This window comes from Protomyctophum bolini (assembly GCF_963924005.1).
Source record: "Protomyctophum bolini genome assembly, chromosome: 12".
NCBI lineage: Eukaryota > Metazoa > Chordata > Actinopteri > Myctophiformes > Myctophidae > Protomyctophum > Protomyctophum bolini.
In genome coordinates, this window is record NC_137873.1 from 9,117,610 (window position 1) to 9,130,172 (window position 12,563).

Sequence of the window (12,563 nt, forward strand, 5' to 3'; positions counted from 1 at the left end):
CTTTTATATATGCTATTATGATTTTTCCATGATCATTTCACATCTAATATAACACCTAACGTGGTTCTTGTCTTCCAGGTTGTAAGATCATGAAACCTTTAACGTGGTTCTTGTCTTCCAGGTTGTATAAGATCATTAAAACCTTTAACGTGGTCCTTGTCTTCCAGGTTGTAAGATCATTAAACCTTTAACGTGGTCCTTGTCTTCCAGGTTGTATAAGATCATTAAAACCTTTAACGTGGTCCTTGTCTTCCAGGTTGTAAGATCATTAAAACCTTTAACGTGGTTCTTGTCTTCCAGGTTGTATAAGATCATTAAAACCTTTAACGTGGTCCTTGTCTTCCAGGTTGTAAGATCATTAAACCTTTAACGTGGTCCTTGTCTTCCAGGTTGTATAAGATCATTAAAACCTTTAACGTGGTCCTTGTCTTCCAGGTTGTAAGATCATTAAAACCTTTAACGTGGTTCTTGTCTTCCAGGTTGTAAGATCATTAAAACCTTTAACGTGGTCCTTGTCTTCCAGGTTGTAAGATCATTAAAACCTTTAACGTGGTTCTTGTCTTCCAGGTTGTAAGATCATTAAAACCTTTAACGTGGTCCTTGTCTTCCAGGTTGTATAAGATCATTAAAACCTTTAACGTGGTCCTTGTCTTCCAGGTTGTATAAGATCATTAAAACCTTTAACGTGGTCCTTGTCTTCCAGGTTGTAAGATCATTAAAACCTTTAACGTGGTCCTTGTCTTCCAGGTTGTAAGATCATTAAAACCTTTAACGTGGTCCTTGTCTTCCAGGTTGTAAGATCATTAAAACCTTTAACGTGGTCCTTGTCTTCCAGGTTGTAAGATCAAGGCTCTGCGGGCCAAGACCAACACCTACATCAAGACCCCGGTGCGCGGCGAGGACCCCGTGTTCATCGTGACCGGGCGCCGCGAGGACGTGGAGATGGCCAAGCGGGAGATCGTGTCGGCCGCCGAGCACTTCTCCATGATCCGCGCCTCGCGCTGCAAGGCCGGGGGCGGGGCCGGAGGACCCGGGGCCACGGCAGGGACCGGAGGGGCCGGGCCGGGGTCCCTGCCCGGACCCCCGCACCTCCCTGGACAGACCACCATACAGGTAAGGACCCCCTATAGCCTTCTGGGCAGCAGTGCTTCTTCTGGGCTCATGGTCCGCTCGGGAGTCGGACGATATCGTCACGTCATGTTGTTGTCATTGTTTTGTAGTCGTCAGGATGATATCGTTACATCATGTTGTTGTCATTGTTTTTTAGTCATCAGGATGATATCGTTACATCATGTTGTAGTCATTGTTTTGTAGTCATCAGGATGATATCGCTACGTCATGTTGAAGTCATTGTTTTGTAGTCATCAGGATGATATCGTTACATCATGTTGTTGTCATTGTTTTGTAGTCATTGTTTTGTAGTGGTCAGGATGATATCGTTACATCGTGTTGTAGTCATTGTTTTGTAGTCATCAGGATGATATCGCTACGTCATGTTGTAGTCATTGTTTTGTAGTCGTCAAGATGATATCATTACATCATGTTGTAGTCATTGTTTTGAAGTCATCAGGATGATATCGTTACATCATGTTGTAGTCATTGGTTTGTAGTCATCAGGATGATATCGTTACATCATGTTGAAGTCATTGTTTTGTAGTCATCAGGATGATATCGTTACATCATGTTGAAGTCATTGTTTTGTAGTCATCAGGATGATATCGTTACATCATGTTGTAGTCATTGTTTTGTAGTCATCAACATGATATCGTTACATCATGTTGAAGTCATTGTTTTGTAGTCATCAACATGATATCGTTACATCATGTTGTAGTCATTGTTTTGAAGTCATCAGGATGATATCGTTACATCATGTTGTAGTCATTGTTTTGTAGTCATCAGGATGATATCGTTACATCATGTTGTAGTCATTGTTTTGTAGTCATGAGGATGATATCGTTACATCATGTTGTAGTCATTGTTTTGTAGTCACCTGGAACAACATATTTTCAAATGGGGGTTGGCGGCCAATTACAATATCATTTTTGGGGGGGTCCTTGACATGAAATATTGAGCACCACCGATATAGAAACATGAGGTATTTCAGAAGACTATATTTAATTTCGACGTCGGGCCTAAATGGGTTAACCCATTCTGAACGGGAACCCATTTTGGTGTTAGCATCATGTTATGCTTTAGCTATTGAAAAATAGCAGATCTACAAGCTCATAGCGCGCCACCGAGTGGCGCGCCACAAGCTTGTAGGTCTGCTATTTTTGAAAAATCGAAGAGCGACTGACATTTTTTGAATCTGATCTCAGGTCAGAATGGGTTCATCAGACCAGTGTGTGTCCAGTGGAAACCTTGTATGAATCTGATCTCAGGTCAGAATGGGTTAAGCCATAATTGTCCTGCCCAGCAACAACAGAGGCCCGTTGTGTTGTGGATGAGACGCTCATTCATTCACAAGATATATATATATATAAATAAATGTCAACACATGAACAGAATAAAGTCCAGAAATAGAAGTGACTGCAGAAATGATTTACTATTATTTCCCCTTAGCTCACATGTCTCTAAAATGGGGCATGTGTACCCCCTAGCGGTGGGCAGAGGGTACTGCAGGTGGATGTGAGGCTAATATGGTTTCCTCTCCGGATTCGGGTTCTTGGAAACAGCCACTGCGTTAGTGAGGTTAGGTTTAGGTATTCTTTACTGAGGTTAGGTTTAGGTATGCTTTACTGAGGTTAGGTACATTTTTAATTAAATCAAATTAACCGGTCATTGTCAACGGGATTTCAACGTTTGTGTTGGACACAAAGTTTGTCAACATAATAATAATAATGGATTTTATTTATAATGCACTTTACATTCCTCAGAATCTACAGTTTTTTGCCTAATGCCCAAGTGCTACAGTAGGCATTAGGCAAAAATATAAAACAGTATGAAAAAGCAAAAGAAATAAAATTACACTATTAAAAGCACACAGTTTAGCATCAAGAAAAAACAACAGTAACAGTAATTGAACATGAGGTCAGGGAATAAAATCAGTGGGTTTGGGGGAAGACCTTATTAAAAAGGTAGGTCTTTAGTCCTCTCTTGAAGCAGTCGATTGACTGTGGCGCTCTCAAGTGTGCAGGGAGGGAAATGGGAATTCCACAGTTCAGGGCAGGGGGGCAGTCAGACAGATATTTTGTGAAGCCACTAAGGAAATGAAAGTTCATATAATGGCCTGTTGTGGCGCTGTCACTGGACCCAGAAAAACCCATAGCCCCATAGAAGTCCATGTATTTTGGCCCAACTTCACCTAGACTGTATTACCTTAATAAACATGGTCATGAATACTTTTTGCTTCCAGTCACTAGTTTAAAGTCTCATTTCTAATGTCATAATATTCTTTTTGGAAAATTATGGTCCCATTTATAAAAAAAATGACCATAAAGTCGCGCATGTTCTGAGGGGCGTGGCTACCGTTACAGTCTATGAACGGGATCCCCCACCCACTCGAGTCAAAATAAAAACCAACGAAGAAGAAGGGGGAAGTCCCGCCTCGTTGTCTGGACCAGCCAATGGGCCAGCTGGCCTGAGCTGGGCCAAAACGGATCTAGAAAGATGGCGACTTCCATTGGAAGGACTGACAGGCTTCATTTTATGTTCATGTTAGACCCGCGGAACGCTTTGTCCATATTTTTTACAGTCTATGGTTCAGGGGCAGCTGTGCAGAAGGCCCTGTCACCCATGGTCACCCAACATACACTTAAAGGACAACTTTAAGGTTCATGTTTTAGGTTGTTATTAGAGAAAGTAAAAGATGAGTGTTATTGTTTTTTCCCGTTTGCGGCTTTCTTTCGTTTTAGGGATTTTAGCTGTTTTTGACAGGGGGCGGGGGCATTCGAACATGGGGCTAAATATGTATTTTTTTGCAAAACTTTATAGCGATTCATTTTTTGATTATTTACTATAGTCCTACTAGACCGCAAGAAATTACATCTATCCACAAAAGATCACAGGATCTACTTTAAAATTTCTTTTCACATTCCCAAGGGGGCCACCATCATATATTTATGGGTCTCTCTCTCTCTCCCCAGGTGCGGGTGCCCTACCGGGTGGTGGGTCTGGTCGTGGGGCCCAAGGGGGCCACCATCAAGCGCATCCAGCAGCAGACCCACACCTACATCGTGACCCCCTCCAGGGAGAAGGACCCGGTGTTCGAGGTGACCGGCATGCCGGAGAACGTGGACCGCGCCCGCGAGGAGATCGAGACGCACATCACGCTGCGGACCGGCGCCTTCGTGGACCTCCAGGTATGGGACGGGACCACGTGAAAACAACCAATATATATACTGTATATAAGAAAGCTAGATGGCTCTAGACCCGCGCTCTTGCCAATGGAGAGCGACGTTGCTACATGGCGGCCATCTTACCTCGGGGCAGCATGACATTGTGTCTATGGGGCATGTACTTTTTAATAACCAATTTTCAACCGATTTGGTTTGTTATAAACGTCAGAGACGTTCGCATACTGATATGATTTTACATGAGGTTCATATAATAAAACAACATTAAGCTGATAAGCGAGCCATCTAGCCTTTATATTATGTCTATGGGCTGGTGCGATACCGTTATTGTGAGCGTTTTTTTGTTGTTTTTTTCTTCTTATCACAATAATAACGACTATGGTCCCGACACCCCTACCTCCTTCCACCACCAGGGGGACAACGACTTCCACAGCAACGGCACCGACGTCAGCCTGGAGGGTCTGGGGGCGTTGAGCGGAGGCCTGGGGGCGGCGCTCTGGTCCCGGGCCACCAATCACCATCCTGCTAGCGCTGCCGCCGCCACCGGCGGCTCAGCCCCGCCCCCTGCCCCTCCTCCTCCTCCCCCCCCTCCTCCTCCCATGATGCACCACTCCGCCTCGTCCTCCTCCTCCTCAGGACGGAAGCTGTCGGCCTCCGCCTCCACCTATCACCACACAGCGGAGGGAGGCTCCGCCTCCTCCACCTATCACCACGCGGCGGACGGATACAACAGCGCCTCCCGCTGCTCAAGGTCGGATTTTTTTTTCTTTTTTTAGTTTAGTTTTACTTCGTTTTGAATATATATATATTTTCTTTTTTTCAAATTCGGTTCAGTTTTTAATTATTTTTCTTCTTTTTTTTGAGCAGATTTGCTAGGTTTTCTTTATTAGTTTTAGCTTTTTTGAAAATGCTAATGGTTTAACCCTCTTATTACCAGCCTTAAATCACATCTTTTTGTGCCTTAGGCCAGATTTGGCGAATTTTTGAATGACAATAGAAATATGTGCGATATGAGCACAATGTCACCAAATATCTCATTTTCAAGCTGCATTTCTTCACTTTACAAAGAAATAAGAACCATGTCTCTAGCATGATCCATCGTTTACTTATAGCACTTATAGCAAAAATGAAGCATTTTAGTTCACTGAAACCAAGGTGTATTAAAATGCTTATTAATAAATAATGGGAAATGCTAGAAAGAAGATTCTTATATCATTGTAAACTACAGACTTGCAGCTTCAAAATGAGACAATCTGTGACATTGTGGTCACATCTCACATTTTTAGATTGCCATTAGATTGCTGGCCAACGCCAGCCAATTCTGGCGAAAGCCCCATTTCTTAATTCATCATTTTTATGCAAAAATAAACATCTGCGTTAAAATACAATCACATCATCTTTTAGAGTCATTTTCAAGTAGTACCCCAAGATTTCCACCAGATGGCGGGAACGTACCATTATGCTGAAAATCTCTAAAATGTGTAAACTGGTATAACACTTCCGGTTCAAAAGGACGTAAACAACCAATGAAAGATTGTCCCCTACAAGATAGCCTCACTCTGTCGGAATGCTAGGCTAACAATAGCTTCATCATAAGTTAGTCTAAAATCACCCAAATCAAGCCCAGAAGTTCCCAAAATATCAGATTTTTTGCCGCGATTCACATAGAGACGGCGCGCGTGCACGATAGTGCACGATCGCGCGGATTTCGGCCGGTTTTTAGTAGATTACATAAAAATAAAAAATAAAATGCAAAAAAATCTGGAAAAAAATGATTATTTTATTATTATTTTTTGATCCTGTGAATTATTGTCTACCACGTCCACAACGTCCTTGGCCTTGAGGGATTTGTTGATAGCACGTCAAAAAACACGTCCTTGGCCATAAGCGGGTTAAGTTTGTTTTTTATTAGTTTTTTAGTCTTTTTTAATATAATACAATATAATATACAATACTAATTATTTGTCGGTTGCAGCATTGAAAAGGTAAGTATTGTGTAACAGAAGAAAAAATGTTTTTTTATTTAAATTACACTTGAGCCACAAACGAAACGTAAGGACACTTTGTCTATAATTACAGTTAGTGTTTGTTAGTTCTGTAAACACACACAATACAGTTTCAGATAGTTGTTGTTTATTTTTGTATTAATCTTTTTAATTTTAGTTGTGGTTATTTAGTTAGTTTTGGTCAGAGCCATCTAATAGCAGAGTTAGGACATTGAGGGGGCAGAAACCGAGCCTGAACTGAGACAAGCTGGAGTTGGAAATACATTGTTTTCAACGAGGGCGGCGCAAATAAGAGCTATTTTTTAAGCATGTGTGCAACATGACAACTGTTTTAAAGTATTGTACAGTAACAAGTAAAGTCTCTTTAATGTTTATGTTGTACGATTACTACAAAACAATCTCAAATAAAAGGGATTTAAGATCATTAAAGCTGGGCTGAGTCCAATGCATTTCTGCCTACTTCCTAATAGAAGTCTATGTAGGAGAGCCTCCATTGGACTGAAGCCCCATGAAGTGAACGTCTACATCTAAGGCTCTGGTTTTGGTTATATAATAATATAAAGCTCTCAATGGTCTCGCACCTTCCTACCTACATGACTGCCTGCCTAAATATGTCCCAAACCGCCCCCTAAGGTCTTCCACTGCTGGCCTGCTCGCTTTGCCTAAAAAAATACGGGGAAGCAGCTTTTTGCTTCTAGGGGCCGATGGCATGGAACAAACTCCCACTGTACCTTCGACAGGCAGCCTCTGTAGACATTTTTAAAGCACAGCTCAAGACCCACTTCTACAACATTGCTTTTAATTGATCTTTTATTTTTTGTTATTCATGTCCTCACTGTATTGCTTTTCTTTCTTTCTCCATTGTTCTGTAAAGCAATTTGAGCTGCATTTCATGTCATGAAAGGTGCTATACAAATACAGTTTTATTATTATTATTATTATTAACTGTAATGACCTTTTGACCCCTTGCAGAGCCGCGGAGGGCGCCAGCCCCACCAGTCCCTTCAGCACGGGCTCCGGAGGGGGAGGAGGGGGAAGTGGCTTCACCTTCGGGGGCGGAGACTCCACGCCGGGAGGAGGAGGAGGAGGGGGGGGGGAGGAGCTAGGGGGAGGCGGCGGCTTCGAGTTCAGCGCCGCCAACATCTGGGCGCCGTTCTCCGCCGCTGGCAAAGCGTCAGGCTCCGCCTCCTCCTCCTCAAACCCCGCCTCCTCCTCCTGCTCCTCGTCCAATCATCATCAGCCGCCGCTCCGGCGCAACAGCAGCGGGCTGAGCGGAGGAGGGGGCGTGGTCACGCCACGCCTCTCTCCCACGCTGCCCCAGGACGGCGGCTGCTGCCCCGCCCCCCTGGGCGGCGCCGTAGCGGGGAGCGGGGTCATCATCATGGACCACCCCATGGCGCGCCGCGCACAGAGCGACCCCCTCAGCACGCTGGCCTGGCTGCAGGTTAGTTCCTGGTTCCGCCCTGTGTTGTTTTTGGCAGCAATGATTTGATTTTAGTTTTAGTCATAGTCTCTTGAATAGTTTAGTCACATTTTAGTCACCTGGAATGTGTTAGTGTTAGTCTGGTTTTAGTTGACTAAATGTCATGAGATTTTAGTCGACTAAATCTACAGTTGATTTAGTCGACTATGCAAATAGCCGATCTACAAGCTCACTGCGACGCGTTGTGAGCAACATGCAACCAAGTGTAAAATTACTTATACTGGATCTCTTGTCCACTAGTCCCTTCCTAACATTTTAGTCTAGTTTTTATTTGTTGACGAAATTGTCAGTATATTTAGTCTTGGTTTTAGTCATCATTAGTCAGCACAGTTTTCATTTAGTTTCTATTTAGTTTTCTTCAGTGGAAAAAGGTAGTCGGCGAACATTTTTCGTCTTAGTTTTAGTCGACGAAAACAACACTGCTGCAGGTGGGTTCCGCCCCTGCTCGGCCTCTTCAGACGCCATCTTAGCCCGTAGTCTGAGAACCGCCTCTTCAGCACTGTTGTTTTTGTGTGTCACAATCGGCCTTTTACGTTGAAGGGATAATTATTGCTAAAGGAAAAACAAACTATACGCGACCGTCGGGTTAACTCTGAGGTATTTTATATAGAAGCCACAAAAGGATGTTGAGCAAACACATTTTAGTCTAGTTGTTATTTGTTGACAAAATCAACAATATATTTAGTCATAGTTTTAGTCATCATGGCTCTAGTTTTCATCAGTGAAAAAGGTTAGTCGACGAACATTTTTCGTCATAGTTTTAGTCGACGCCCCTCCCCTAGCCTCGACGACCTTACAGGCGTATGCAAAGGCTCAACTTTATGTCATTTAGATAGCAGTTTATGTAGACACAGCACTAGCTTTTTTTATGTATACAGTATAATAATAGCATTGTATGTAGACCTAGCATAGTCCTGACTGTAGCTCAGCTGTAGCTCAGCGGGCCATGCACCCCCTCTGTTACCTCCCGACCTAGCTGACGGACTTGAACTCATGCTTCCTTCATGCCTGAGTGTCCAAGTTGCTCCTTTACAACCTGACAGGGGGGAGTTTCCCTGGTTGGACGTAGCGCGTGGAAGGAACACGATATTCCAACCAGTTCCTATTAACTTTAATACTTATTTTGATGGAAATAAGTGGCACAAACACCCAACGGCCTGTTGAGGGCTTATATTACAAATATAGGTAAGAAAGCCTGATAGTATGATATTCTCCTTTAACCCCTGTTGGTGTTTTAAGCATTATGTTATACTTTAGCTATTGATGGATATAAAAATATAATCCATCTTTTAATGACGATAGCTTTGCAAGGACTGTATAATTAAGAAAACATTGTAAATCTATACCTTCAATAACTCAGCAGGGAGACCAATTAAATACCGTGCTGTATTTACCTTAAAAATGAGTGAGTAGCCCTTTAAATGACCATCACTGTACCAAAAATAGAAACATACCTTAAAAAATGATTTGGAGGCAGATGAAATAAAGATCGGAGAGAGTTTAAGGTTTAACCATTATTTTAGTAGGTATAAAGTCAATTTACATAGAGAATGTGCTACATGGTTCAGATAATAGTATTTACATCAATATAATTTAGAATACTCAATTGTTGATTCCAAATGAATCACCGAAGCTGAACTGAACTTCCGAACTGAACTCCTCTTCACAGTATTTGTTCCAGGCTAAATACTGCAGATCACGTCAGATTTGTTGATATAATGTTCATTGGCTGTAGATGTTTCATGTCCGCCATGTCAGATTACAAGACCAGTGTTGGCGCTCTTTCATTAGTCCAACGCCTAGATGATGAGGATGGCGTAGCGACGCAGAGTTCATCTTCCTTGGTTAGTTGGTTCAGTCATTGATGCTCATTGAAGCCTGGAGAGCGCCTAGGCAGGCGTTGCCAGGCAACCTGTAGATAACTTCTTTCCCTCACTGAACATTCGGCAGAGAAAGAACACTCCCTAACTCAGTGAGCAGCTATCTCACTCGGCCAAGGTCATATACGTGCAGTCTCAAACATAATAGACCCTTCATTATTGCACGTTTGTGGCTGGTGGCAGACAACATGGAGACTGAATAAGGAGTCAACAAGATATTAAATGGGACAGATGAAAACATATTTTGGCCATAAACCTGAATGACATGACATTTAGGATGATTAGGAACAACGCTGTATAAACAGGCAGTAGGCCAAGAGTAAAATGATGATATGGAGCATAAGGTGACAATATGAATGATCCGGCCTGGATCATAGTTCAGGAAAAGGAGAATATGAGACATTGACCACTGGACATTAGTTTGTAAACAGATAAGACCCATTTTATCTATCAGCTATTGAAAAATAGCAGATCTGCTATTTTGAAAAATCGAAGAACGACTGACATAGAAACATAGCTTTTTCAGAAAAGTGTCAGGATGTATAGAAGACATTTGTTAGAATCTGATCTCATATCAGAATGGGTTTTAATACATCCTAAATGTGTGTTCCAGGGTGGCGTTGGGGGTCCGGGGAGCGGCGGCTCCTTCTCCGGGGCGTCCAGCTCCAGCTCGGGGGGCTCGTCCACCGGCTACTCGTCGTGTTCGGCGTCCTCGCTGCCCGGCGGCTCGCCCACCGACTCGGAGGGCGGCGGGGTAGGGGCCAGCGGCATGGCCGCCATGCTGGGCCGGCTGAAGGCCGGCGTGGGGCCGGCGGTGGGCGGGGCCGGCGGGGGGCCGGGCCTGGTGGGCATCGGCCCCGCCGGCGCCATCATCAACAGGTATGGACGGTTTTGATTGATTGATTATTTTATTAGACAATAACAAATGCAAAACAGTACATGGTACAGTCAAAGCACATTTATTCAAAAGGACAGCACCGAAACAAGACCTTGCGGTCTTGTTTCCATTCGGGTCCCATGCATTCATTCACAACACAATGATGACAGTAATCGAGATACCTCAAAAACATGAAAACTATTTACAGGCGTAAGTACCAAAAAATCTAAATACAAATAAATCACTCATAGGGAGGTTGGGCAGTCATCTTCTCTTCTTTTGACCCGCTGACATTGATAGGTGATTTTTCAGACCGGTTTTAAAGGAAGCCAGTGATTTGTTTGTTTTGAGGGAAGGGGGCGCGGCATTCCACACCTGAGTGGCAGTGCTGTGGAAAGTGGATTTACCCATATTTGTTCTATATGTGGGTGGCACCAGATCATTATTTATACTCCCTCTAGTGTTGTGGGCCACAACACTAGAGGGAGTATAAATAATGATCTGGTGAGCAACTCTCACAGCCACAACTTGTGGCTGTGAGAGTTGCTCACCTTTGTGAGGTAAATCGGTTAAGTAAATGGGGACTGAGGTCACAGAGGGCAGGGCTGAATTTACTATTTTGAAAGTCAGCCCCATTTTCAACTGCTCGACTCTGTTTTCTACCCGGAGCCATCCTATGCCATCAAGATGTGTTGCATAAAGGTGGGTCATGGACTCTATAGGCCTAGGAGGAGTCGGATTAGTTTGTTCTGGGAGGTTTGAAGCTTAATCAAAAGATTTGATTGAGGCCCTATAGTAAAAGATTCTGGTTCTGTTCAGAATGTATCGTCTCCCGTCTTTACACAAGACAATATAAAATGCTCGATAAGAACCCGTCTCAACAAGGTGCTCGTTATCGATACACATTAACGAGCGCCATCACTAGACTCTATGTTGTCGACAGATCTGATCTAATCTATTTTGTGGACAGAGACTGCTTCGTTTGTATCTAATCTAATTAATCTAATCTAATCTATCTCTTGGACAGAGACTGCTTCGTGTGCTTCGAGAGCGAGGTGACGGCTGCCCTGGTGCCCTGCGGCCACAACCTGTTCTGCATGGACTGCGCCGGGCAGATCTGCCAATCAGCGGAGCCCGAGTGTCCCGTGTGCCACACCCCCACCACGCAGTGCATCCGCATCTTCTCCTAATGCCCCGCCTCCCAGGAGGCGCCACACCCCCAATCCGTAGGAGGAGGAGGGGCTTAGTTGTCTTACTGCGGTAAAAAAAACACGAGACATGTTTTTTTGGGGCTCGTCCGGATTGGGGAAGGACCGACCGACCTTTCTTGGCGCGCACAAGAACCGTGAAAAATGCATTAATAACAGACGATGATGACACTATATGGATGTTTGATTTATTGCCAATAACTATGTCAAGATTAATAATAATAATAATAATTACAATAATAATAATAATTATGACTTGTTCTCTTGAGTGAAGACCATTTAGCTGGCCTGCCGAGGCAGAAGCTGTGAGGATATTTACGGACGCTAAATGTCACGACGTTGCCTCGCAGAAGGAAACCAGTGTCTTATCTTTATTCAGGCCTTCGTTTTCTGGGCCGCGGTCAGCACACACAGCGCCACAAAATAGTGGCTGAACCGGGATCAGCACACACATGGCGCCACATAGTGGCTGACCTGGGATCAGCACACACGGCGCCACATAGTGGCTGACCCGGAATCAGCACACACAGCGCCACATAGTCCAGTCTGCTGACGCGGCCACTCTCTCTCTCTCTCTCTGTGTCTCCGTTGTGTTCTGACTTCTTCAAGATGTCCTTCTCTTCCTGCTTTCACTCACTAAGCCTCTTTTTTCCTCCTTCTGGACTCTTTTTGTACTTAGCAAGATATTTTTCGACGAAGCCGCTTCGCTATCGGCCCCGTGTGCACTTTTTTCTACTCATTTCCTCGTTGTTTTATTTCTTCTCCTTTCTCGTGGTTACTTCGGGGTCGGGAGGGGACCGTCGGCCCCGGCCTT

General features: G+C 43.9%; 1 protein-coding gene across 1 annotated transcript in view; it reads left to right on the top strand.

Annotated features, from left to right (window-relative positions):
* Positions 1-11,806, top strand: part of LOC308325785 (RNA-binding protein MEX3B-like) — a 16,757-nt gene extending 4,951 nt beyond the window's left edge. Inside the window, exons 2-7 of the mRNA XM_080778477.1 lie at positions 836-1,113; positions 4,086-4,301; positions 4,709-5,046; positions 7,274-7,745; positions 10,278-10,543; positions 11,569-11,806. Of these exons, the coding sequence (XP_080634603.1) occupies positions 836-1,113; positions 4,086-4,301; positions 4,709-5,046; positions 7,274-7,745; positions 10,278-10,543; positions 11,569-11,731 (1,733 nt within the window). The 3' untranslated portion in view covers positions 11,732-11,806. The remainder of the gene's footprint in view (positions 1-835; positions 1,114-4,085; positions 4,302-4,708; positions 5,047-7,273; positions 7,746-10,277; positions 10,544-11,568) is intronic.
* Positions 11,807-12,563: the final 757 nt, after the last annotated feature.